At 40.4% G+C, this 11710-nt stretch overlaps 1 protein-coding gene across 2 annotated transcripts in view; it reads left to right on the forward strand.

The window, feature by feature from the left end:
• The window catches only part of LOC125036534 (probable ATP-dependent RNA helicase DDX43), a 27214-nt gene extending 22251 nt beyond the window's left edge, over window positions 1–4963 (forward strand). For both annotated transcript variants that reach the window (XM_047629202.1, XM_047629203.1), the window contains exons 12-16: window positions 478–625; window positions 1320–1430; window positions 2277–2407; window positions 3686–3848; window positions 4412–4963. In XM_047629202.1, coding sequence (XP_047485158.1) covers window positions 478–625; window positions 1320–1430; window positions 2277–2407; window positions 3686–3848; window positions 4412–4537 — 679 coding nt within the window. In that variant the 3' untranslated portion in view covers window positions 4538–4963. The remainder of the gene's footprint in view (window positions 1–477; window positions 626–1319; window positions 1431–2276; window positions 2408–3685; window positions 3849–4411) is intronic.
• Window positions 4964–11710: the final 6747 nt, after the last annotated feature.

Below are 11710 nucleotides of genomic sequence, written 5' to 3' on the forward strand. Positions count from 1 at the left end.
TTCCAGTTTTCACTGCTGGCAAGTTCAACTGTAACAATATTTGCATTTCTTTCTTAAACTTCTGCTTGAAAGTGATGTATTGCAGATTATCAAAATCAATTCAGATTCAGGCCTTAAGAATTAATTGTAAGGAAAACCAAACCATCAGCTGTATATTGGCTTATGTGCTAGCAAGACTTATCATAAAAAATAGGATGACATTTATTTACCATGCTATAAATCCTCAAGATATGGCTCTTATTTAAAGTTATTTTTGTATCCTGATGGTAAATAGATGGCTTAAGATTATATTGCTTATGTATGAAATGTGATATATCAGTCACCTTATCAAGGTGACTGATGATAAAGTAGTAATAATAGTTCTGAAGAATGCTACCTGTGAGTAATGTACAGTTCTCCAGCCCTTGCTATAACAGTTAGATTAAGCTTTATTACATTTTGTACATGTAATATGAGTAATATCAATATATTTTTCAGTGCAACTTGGCCTGAAGGTGTTCGCAGCTTGGCTGCTAAACTCTTGAAAAATCCTATACATGTTGTTGTGGGAAGCCTTGACTTGCAGGCTGCAAGTACAGTATCACAGCAAGTAATAATCTGTAAAGAAGAAGAAAAGAGAGATAAGGTATGTTTACAAATACTAATAATACACCTATATCAATGCGGTATTGCATTATTCCATCTTTCAAATACTAATAATATTGTACTGAACTATGAGATACAGAAATCTCTGAGAAACATTGCAGATTAAAATCCTGATAGTGTTTTACTACAATTTTAGATTTGAAGGAGCATTTTCAACAGACTGTTGGAAAATCTTTCAAAAAACAGTCTTCAGATCTTGAATGTATATTCATAAATAGTTGCCTTATATAGTGATGTCTGCCTTGCTCCTGTCATTTAATCAGGATAATGTTTTGAAATAATTTTCTTTTTCTTCTCCCTCTTCTTCTTCTTCTCCTTCCTCCTCCTCTTCTTCTTCTTCTTCTTCTTCTTTTTTCTTCTCCTTCCTCCTCCTCTTCTTCTTCTTCTTTTTTTGCCTCTGACATTTTTATTTGCCAAATCATCATTGGATACTTTAGATGTTGGCTACAACTTTGCAGATAGCCCATCAAACCACCACAAATAATTTTTGTCCATTTTCCTTAGCTCATGCTTTATAGAGGCCACTTTGATTATGCTAAAGTTTGATTCAGTATTGACTGATACCTCTCAGCTTTTTGGACCAAATTTACACGCCATTTGGATACTTGTCTTATTATTCCTCAGCCTTTATTGTTTTCTTTGTTATTTGTAAATGTGCTTAATTTGCTTTCCAGTTGCTGGACTTCATTAACAGATTAGGCAAAGAAGACAAAGCCATAGTGTTTGTGGGCAGGAAGAGCATGGTGGATTATCTGTCAGTGGAGATGATGGAAGAAGGAAAATGTGTAAGCATTTTCACATTTTTATTTCATATAGCTGGTAAATTGCAAACACCATTCATATAAGAACATGTTTCAGTTAGAGCAAGTTCAGATGCTGTTTATACATTAACTGGTATCTTGAGGGCCACGCCTGTAGCTGTCACAACAAACCGACAAACCCATAGCTGTACACATAGCTGGTTACATCTAAAGGCGACTCAACACGCTAGAGCAAGTCCAGTTCCAGTACATGTAGTGGAAGGAAGGACAGTTGCCAGAAATGACTGGAATCAGTTACGCCCAGAAATATCTGATACTATCATTGAGGGAAGAAAAAACAATTAAATGAAGACCCATTTTTTACTGGTATAGTCCAGCTATCAATAGTCAGTGTATTAATCCTTCAATGATGGTGCCAGAAATTTCTGTGTCACTCATTCTGGTGACTCCTGGCAAATGTCTAGCCTCTTGCTGTGTATAGATGAACTTCCTGCTTGAGTCGTGACGCCTATAGCCGTACTCGTCATGACTAGTTGGTTTTTCACAGCGCCTTAAGGTGTACCCAGTTATAAGAGGTTAAGTTAATAGTGGTTTCTGCTTTCATGTTCATTGATTAATTTCTTGTGGCTTTTGGCATTGCCTTAATTGATGCCCTAAAGTCTGTTCATTATGTCATTAACTTTTTATAAGGTCAACTGCAACTCATATTGTATCTTTACTAATGTAAACAACTGGGAATATAATGAAATTTACAAGCATTTGCTCTATTGAATATTGCATTCTGGGTGATCATATTAGCCAGTTGCAGATGGTGCAGATATTATCAAGATGGCAGAAATTAACGTAAGATGAATGTGGCGTGTCTTTCAGGTACAAAGCATGCATGGGGATAGAGAACAAGAAGAGAGAGAAAAAGCTCTAAGTGACTTGAAGAGTGGCAGAGTAAGAGTCCTCCTTGCAACCGATGTTGCAGCTCGTGGAATTGATGTTATTGACATTACGTATGTACCTCTATAATCTATCTCTGAATTTTGTAGACTAGGTTTTCATCAGTATTTGTGTGTTTAATCAATTAAGAGGTTAACTATTTTTCTTTAATGTTCAGCTGTTGTGAGTCTGTTATGAGGTAGAGTTTGCCTTAATTAACACCTTTGATCTGGTTGCATCACAGCAATGACGTGACCAGAAATCCCTGCATTAGGCTTATATGAATGGCTGCTCTGCCAGGTGGTGGCTTGTAGGCCAGGCACATGCGAACATGTGTGTGCAGTGACAAGAGTCTTATTTCCTCTTTTAACCCAATGGCGCCGGGTATAGCAAATTAAAAAAAACTCTACGCTCTGGCGAACGGCGGCAGCGCGCCGACTCTGAGCGCGTGATATAGGTCCCTCAAGCCGAATCATTGCCTCGGGGCATTTTGGCGCGGCGCCGCTGCGGACAGCCGCACGCCGCACATCGTGCGTATTGTTATGACGGCGGTAGCCGTGACCCGTTGCCATTGGGTTAACACATAAGGGTTTTTAGTTTTTTTACTATTTTCCAATCCACATATTTGCCATTTGATTTGCCAAATGGTAATAGACTGTTTTCTTTGCACAGACTCCATATCATCTCTCTAGGTAGTCTACAACTCACTGCAAGAAAAATTAAAATATGTAAAGCTGTTATTTGTATTTTTTTTAACTTCAATTTTCTGTAATTCATCTTGTGTCGCTGGTCACAGCACCAGGAATACAATGTTGAGCATGGAAATGTCGTCCTCCGGTCTTCTTCCAATCATGGCTCAATCGTATATTAATGAGAATAATGCAAATTTCTAAATGAGTCAAATCAACTTCCCAATAGGTTTATTCACTTGTGGCAAGTCTTTCCCTGTCATCCCAGCCTTCAGCCACAATGCTCATGATGGCAGGTTTGTGTCACCTGGCCTGCTGCCAGATTTCCTCATGACAACATGTTCACGTCACCCACCCTTGAGCCAGGATTTTTCATGACATGATGGTCATGTCACCTGGATCAAATGAGTTATTAGACACATCCTGAAATTTCATTGCCTATGTAAGATGAAGGAATGGGGATGGCTTGCTGCTAAGGACCAGCCTGCTTCTCTATTTCCAAGACAACCAATATATGATCAATAATTATGTAATGAATCAATTATATGGTAGTTTTTCTTTCGGTTGATAGACATCCTGAATTTAATTTTATAGACTAGCTATTTTTTATTAATATTTTAAGTTGAATCAACTATGAGGTTAAAGTTTGTTTATCATTAATAGTTTCATCCTGAATTTTGACTGCCCACGTGACATGGAGGAGTATGTGCATCGCATTGGACGAACAGGAAGGGCTGGCCGCCAAGGACATGCCTGTACTTTCATTACCTGGAAAGACTGGAAAAATGCTGGCAAGCTCATTGAAATTTTGGAGAAGTCGGGTGAGGTAAGCTGCTGCTAAATGAAAGCTATCTTAGACAGTTGCTTTATTGCCAAGGCTAATTTCCTACTTATGCTAATTAAGTAGGAAGGGTGAAAGGTGTTCAACTGATATGGTTAATTTAACCCAACACTGCTGGGTGAAGAGAATAAATAGAAGCTCTACACTCTGGAGATTACTGGCAACAAGTCAACTTTAAGCGTGGGAGTTTGCTACATCAAGCCGAACATACCCGCTCAAAGCACTCTGAGCCACCGCGTACAGCCGTACTCCACAGACCAAGTGGTTTGTTATGACACCGCAAGGTGTGACCCTGGTAGTATCGGGTTAAATGGTTGAAGATATTTCCTCTGATCAGTTTAAGTATAAGATTGTACAATTAATCCATTGGTTCTAGATGTGACGATTACGTCATGAAAAAATTAATGTTGATGTTAGTATTAGTACCAATATTATCATTATTATCACTTCTTATTGTTGCTATTATTGATATTAACAACAATCATTTTACCTTCTTAGTACTACAACTAGTATAATGTTTATTTTTTTACCCCCTCCCAATTCTACAGGAGGTTAATCGTGAACTTTACCGCATGAAAGAACGTTGGGAGAAGACCAAGGAGGAGCGTGGACTACAGGATCGATGGGGACGCTACAGTCACACAGCCCAGAGAGAAGGGGGTCATAGATGGTAGATGAGCATTGAAATATTATGCAGTTTTGTGTTTTGTGTTATTCACATTTTGCAGTATTTTATTATTCTTCAGCATTTTTTAATTTCTTTTCCTAAATATATGTATTTTTTTTAATTTTTGTCATATTTTTTTTTGTGTGTGTTTATAAAAAGCTAATTATGTTTCATCAGTGGTTATAATTGTTTTTCTCTTTTGTAATTAAAGATTTAAATGGAAATTATACATAATTTTTTTTATTTGTATATCTATAATGTATACACTCGCATGGATCTTATGATACCACATTGCCTTACAGATGAAATCTATTTTTATTGTATTGGATATTTGTTGTAAAATCTCAGTTTAAAGGAGTATATATTTATATGTAAGTTGATAAAAAAATTATTTTGTTAATTCCTCATCTGTTGTTTTGTATTTTAGAAAATTGCAAGGAATAGAATAAAATTATACTTGTATATTGTGTTTTCTTTTTCCAGTATTGTATGTTCAGTGATGAAGTTAACAAATAAGTGAGTGTGATGTTAAATCTAAGAGACTGTTACTTGCAGATTATTTCAATGATAATATATTAAATTAATTGTCATGTAGAAGGCCAAGAATTTTTTTTTTTTTTTTTTTTTTTTTTTTTTTTTTTTTTTTCAAATTCTGCTTCAGTATATATCATTTTACTTTCGTTTAACTCTGGCTTTGATAATGTTATGCACATTACATAATGTGTATGTCAGTGAAATATAACGGTCAAATGTTTTGTGAAATTCATTTAAAATAATATTAATCTGATATGGCTTTTATTGTCAGTTTTAAGAAAGTACATGAAATCAGACATGTTGAAATATTTGCAGTATTAATTTTGCTGTGCCCTGTGTATGCATGAAGTACAGTGATGGCCAAGTGTTTCCTCTAATAAGATTGTTTGTTAACACAGTGAGTACTTTCTGTATCTTAAAGTAATGCTGAAGTAATAACAAAGATTTCTGTACAGTTCCTTCATCAGGTATTGGGAAAAAAGTAACATTAAAACTACATACAGTTCATGGTAGAGACCGTAGTAAATATAAAGGAACAGTAAGGTTAGCAAATAATCCTTTAGAACGTACTGTCAGAAGCTGATCGTTTCACACCTTTTTACATGCAAATATGTTAACATTTTCAATAATTTAACATGTCCTCTTTTCTAATACATTACTGTCATGCTACAGATAATGAAGCTAACATACTTAAGGGAAATGACAAATCTCATTTTTATTTTGCCGATATCACTGGTCTACACATTTTTGGACTTGATATGCTTCCAAGGTAAAAGGGGCTAAATTTCATTTATTTTGATAAGATGAACTGAAAATCAATTGATAACTGTGCTGGTTAGCTAATGTATTCAAAATATTTAATGATATTGTTTTACATCAAAATTGCATCTGTTTATACAATAGATTTAGGCATTCATCATCATCATTATTTTGGAGCTAACGTCGGCAGGGGCGCATAGCCGCATCCACCCTCCGCTTCCACCTACGAGGATCCCTCATGGCGAGCCGCCAAGCAGGGGCCCGGCCCATCTCTAGTTCCTTACGACAGGTATGATCGATCTGCCCAAGCCACGACCTTCTCGGTCGTCCCACAGGCCTCCTCCACCCAGGGTTGTCTCGGACAGAGACAACCTGATGGGCAGGATCATCCTGTGGGAGTCCAGCCAAGTGGCCATATAGCCTGAGTTGGCGATCACGGATTGTGCAAGTAACAGGTCCTGTACCGGTCTCACGGTCCCGCCAACTGTACCCCATGATCCGGCGCAAGGATCTGTTACAAAAGGCATCAAGACGAGATTCCAGAGCACAAGATAGTGTCCAAGTTTCACTACCATAGAGTAAAACTGGGAGTATCAGGACCTTGAAAACACGTAACTTGGTCCTTCTGCACAGGTACCGACATCTCCAAATACTCTTGTCGAGAGATTTCATGACCCCTGCTGCCAGGCCAATCCGTCTACTGACTTCTTGGTCTGACAGCCCAGAGTCGTGAAATGCACTACTGAGGTATATAAAGCTCTTTGTGACTTCGATGTTTTCACCGCAAGCACGTATCGACTGTACAGGGTCTCCTAGCAGGCCCCCAAAATCCTGGATCTTGGTCTTGGTCCAGGAGACCTCTAGCCCCAGGGGCTTCACTTCATTGCTAAATGCATCAAGAGCCGCCACAAGGGTTTCCAGAGATTCAGAGAGTACGGCAACATCATCGGCAAAGTCAAGGTCTGTAACCTTGATATTGCCCAGAGTTGCTCCACAGTGACTTTAGACAGTAGCTCTACCCAGTATCCAATCCATGCAAGTGTTGAAAAGTGTTGGTGCAAGAACACAGCCTTGCCTCACACCTGAACTAACAGGGAAGAAGCTCGACAGGCCCCCACCACACTTTACAGCACTTTCAGTGCCTGTATACAGGTTTGCTATTAGTCCAATAATCCTTATTGGAATTCCTCTTAGTCTCAGGATCTCCCAGAGAGATTCGCGATGCACCGTGTCAAACGCCTTCTTGAGATCGATGTAGGCTGCGAGCAGCCCACGTCCGCACTCACGACAGCGCTCTATAATGATTCGAAGCGCCAGGATGCGGTCTATTGTGGACTTACCAGGAGTGAAACCATATTGCTCCGGTCTTTGGTGTCTCAACAGGTGGTCCCTGATACGTCTAAGTAAGATGTGTGCGAGTACCTTGCCTGGTACACTGAGTAGTGTAATGCCTCGGTGATTGCTGCAGTCCCACTGATCCCCTTTCCCCTTCCAGGCATTTTTAGGCATTTTTAATTTAAAATATTTATATTTTGAAAATATTGAAGTTCCACTTCTTTTTCTGCCAAGAAATAAAGAAGAAATATCTTAAGACATCAAGTGATTGAATTAAAACAACAAACTTCCCTTTATTCATTATCTTAAGGCCTCTTTTTGGCTTGTCTCTTATATTCAGCATCAGGGTCATCCCTGACCACATTCCAACAGTAGTCAGCAAGCATAGATGGATTCCACTTTCCCTGATATCTTTTCTACATAGCTATAATGTCCTGGTGGAATCATTCTCTGTGCTCATCACTTACTTCTCCACAGTTCAGTGGAAAAAAATCTAGATGGGAATGCAAAAAGAGTATCTCCTGTGATATTTTGCAGCCAAGGGCATAATAGGACTTCAGGAGGTTTGCCACCAGCTGCTTTTAATTATCTGCCTTGTAGTTTCCAAGAAACTCTGTTGCTACTGACCAAAGAGCTTTCCATGCCTTCTTTTCTTTTCCACACAACAGATGATCAATAGTATCATCTCTAAGAAGTTTGTGAATCTATGGTCCCACAAAGACCCCTTGATTTTTGCTTCGCTAAGTCTTGGAAACTTTTCTTAGAGGTACTTGAAACCTGCTTTTGTTTTATCCAGAGCTTTTACAAAGTTCATTAGCCCCAGCTTAATGGTAAGGGTGGTAACAAAATTTTCTGGGATCATGAGTGATCTTAAGGGCCTGCCATCAAGCCATCAATATCATTGCAGTAAACCAGGTCACCTTCCATCAAGAACAACTCGACCAGATCCTTTTGGCGATCACGGAAAAGAACTTATGCTGAGATCTGGACATCACTTTCTAAGAGCTTCCACTGGAACCCAACAGCTCTGCTTTACTGTTAGGCAGCTCCAAATCTCTGACCAGGTCATTTAGTTCATTCTGTGATATGAGGTGTGGTTCAGGAGAGGAATGCGATAGCTCAAAGTCAGGGTCAGCTGATGCTGATGGCTCAGGGCCAGCTGAATCCTGGTCATCATCATGATCATAATCTGAGTCCAGAATGTAGGATTCTGGTGGCACAGGAATTGGCAGTTCTTCTCCATGAGGTACAGGGCGCAGAGCTGATGGAATATTTGGATACTATACTGTCCATTTCTTCTTGGCATTCCTTTAGCAACTGGGGGAATCATACAAAAGTAACAGTTGGTTCTCGCCAAGCCATTGGGATTGCAGAGGGCATAGATTTTCTTTTCTTGTTGAGCCACTGCCGAAGATTAGTTGCACATGTGTTACAACAATAATGTGGAGCCCAACTTTTTGTCCTGATCTCCAACTTTGCAACCTAAGTAATGGTGGTATGCCTTTTTAACCACTGCAGTTACGTCACTTCCGCACAAATGTTATCTGGGTTGTTCACACAAATTCGAGGCATCTCTCTTATCTGAATTTTTAAAAAATTATACAGTTCACTAGAGATATCTGACAAATGTGATCTTAGAATCTGTTACATGCAACTTGTGATGCAAACGTCAATTTCTGCTACCGTTCATGAAATTTCTCTACATGCATGCATTTTGTCCACATCCAATGGAGAGATTTCTGCAAATAAAAACAAAACATTTTATGTCAAAACTCCAGACATATTAATATGAATGTATTGGAATGTGCAGACAGGCTTTCAGATAGAACTGGTGCCTTGTAGACACACTGTACCTTCTGTTAAACTACAATCTTTGACTTATTTTACATAAGTTTTCTATTTTGACCCAATGCTGTATCTTGGAAACTATAGGCAATCTGCACTTCTGACTTACTTTTTCTTTATTAGTGACCTTATCCAAGAAAAAATTTCACTACTTTTGTTCTGGAAGCATTTAGTCTTTTAGTGTATTTAGTCTTTTGTATCACATGATTTTATCGACAAATTTCTTTAATCTGATACCCCCCCCCCCCAATCCTTTGCCCGTTGTTGTCGTGGGGGGGGCTTAGGAGACGAAGACTGAGACCCAATGATAGGGAACTCCTCAACCTTGGGACTCAGCCATCGACTCACCTAATTTTGCATGGTCTTTTTTCCCACTCATACTTTTCGTTTCAGTTTCTTCACCAATCCCTTCTACTATCCACCATGGGCACGATATTCCCCTGTCATACCTGGCCCTTACCCCTCAAGGGGACCCTGAGGGGTGGACTATTTTTTTCCCCAACATACTCCAGGCTTATCATGGCCAATAATGAAGACGTAACCCCACTCTTAGGGGCAATGAGGCTTGCCCCTTTATCAAATAGCCCCAATCCCGGCTCTCCTTTGACCACGGCTCCGAACACTGCAACAACTACCCCCTCATCAATGCCTACTAGTACAGTATCAACCCTAATCAACAACCAACCCCTAGGAAACATTTCTACTCTCCCAACATGCTCAACTTCAACACCTTTACTCCCACATCCTTCTTCATCAACCACTACATCTCCCCTTATTACTACCTTACAACCTTATTCTCCACCTCCCCATAACAATACTCCCCTCAACACTACTCCTTCCTCCACACGTCCCCGCACTTCTACTACCCCCACCTCTACAAGAATCCTAAATACTCTATTTAGCCCAGCCAAATGGGACCGATTTTTCGTGATCCCTCCCACAGCTCCCTACTCTAAAAACACTCTCCTCTTCCTGCAATGCCTCCAAAAACAAGTAGGCAAAGTCTCTTTCCGTAGCCGACCCGACCACTCCCGTCTCGTCACAGTAACAACTGAAAACCAAGCTATAGCATTAACAAAACTAATTGATTTATGTAGTAATCCCATCCCTACAGAACCTCATCCAACCCTCAATACTTGTACCGGAACTGTCTCTATCTCCCCAAGGGATTGCCCAATCTATGTCAAAGAATGGTCAGATTGTGGAGAGGACTTACTCGCCTGTCTCACAGACTATGATGCAACATATGTGCAATGCTACTCCATTCCTCCCAGTGGAAATCGTAAGAAATCCATTAACATTGCCTAAATTACTTTCCGTAGACATGACCTTCCCTTTAATGTTTACATAGGTGGGAAATCCCTACCTGTCCGACCATATCAACCTCCTCCTCGTCAGTGCCAAAATTGTTGGCGTTTAGGACACCCAGCCAAACACTGTCATTTCACAAACTCGATCAAACTGCTCTGCACAATCACGCACATGTGCAAACTGTGGCGGTTCCCATAATGTATTTTATAGAGGCTGCCCCACCTACAAATTTGAGTCTAAGGTAGCAACTCTCAGATTCAGACTTGGACTCACTCTACGTGAAGCCAGACAGGAGGCTCGTCGACGAGGTTTTTCTCTTACACCCTACTCTAGTAATGTCGCTCACTCTGCCACTTCCCCTACCCCCATAGCTCCAACACCCTCTCCTAAACCTAACCCCCCTCCATCTAACTTCCCCTCTTCTATCTCCTACCTTCCCCAGTCAAATTATTTTGCCATCCTAAATCCAGACACTCCAATCTCTACCCAGTCAAATTATTTTGCCATCCTAAATCCAGACACTCCAATCTCTACCCAGTCAAATTATTTTGCCATCCTAAATCCAGACACCCCAATCTCTACTACAGCCCCAACACCTTCCCCTCTCCCTCCCCGCACTACCCGCAGCAGAGAGAATAAACGTTCCACCCCCTCTTCCCCTACCTCACAATCACCTCCACCTTCCTTTGCCCCTATTCAGACACCAGACTTCTCTTCCCCCCAACCTTTATCTCACAAAACTCCCCAACCAACTCCACTACAGAAACTCTTGAAGATATCCAGAACTACATAATCGAGTCCCAAACTAATACTCATCCACCTTCAAATTCTACAACTCCCGCTCCCTCCACACTCAAAGTGACTGCCGATATCCATCCTCCTCCTACTCATATTCTCCCTACACCCAATCCTCCTACCCCATCACAACAAAACTTATTCCTCCCGACTCCAGCCCCACCTATATTAACCCTCCCACCATCCCCTCTATCCCTTCCACTCCCTCCTGGATACACACGTGAATCCCTCATGTCACAAGTACCCTCTTCCCCAGACCCTCTACCTCCCGACACCCCTCCTGATACAACACCACCTCCCCAACCTCATTCTTTATCACACCCTCTAGCGCCTTCCCTTTCAAATTCTCCAACACGCACTGCAATCTTTGCCACTAAATCAACGAAAGTATAACTATCCTTCTTTGGAACATTCGCGGTTTTCGAATGTTCCTCTTTCAGTCCCACATATTCTATTGTCATGCCCACGTCCTCCCTACATAGACATCCTAACTTATCAGACATCCTTACAGAATCTCACACTTTCTGCTTTGACAACCTGTTTTTCTTCCTCAAACGCATATATATCCTTCACTTGATCTAACCCTTTACATTACCTCATC

Source organism: Penaeus chinensis, chromosome 21, assembly GCF_019202785.1.
Source record: "Penaeus chinensis breed Huanghai No. 1 chromosome 21, ASM1920278v2, whole genome shotgun sequence".
NCBI lineage: Eukaryota > Metazoa > Arthropoda > Malacostraca > Decapoda > Penaeidae > Penaeus > Penaeus chinensis.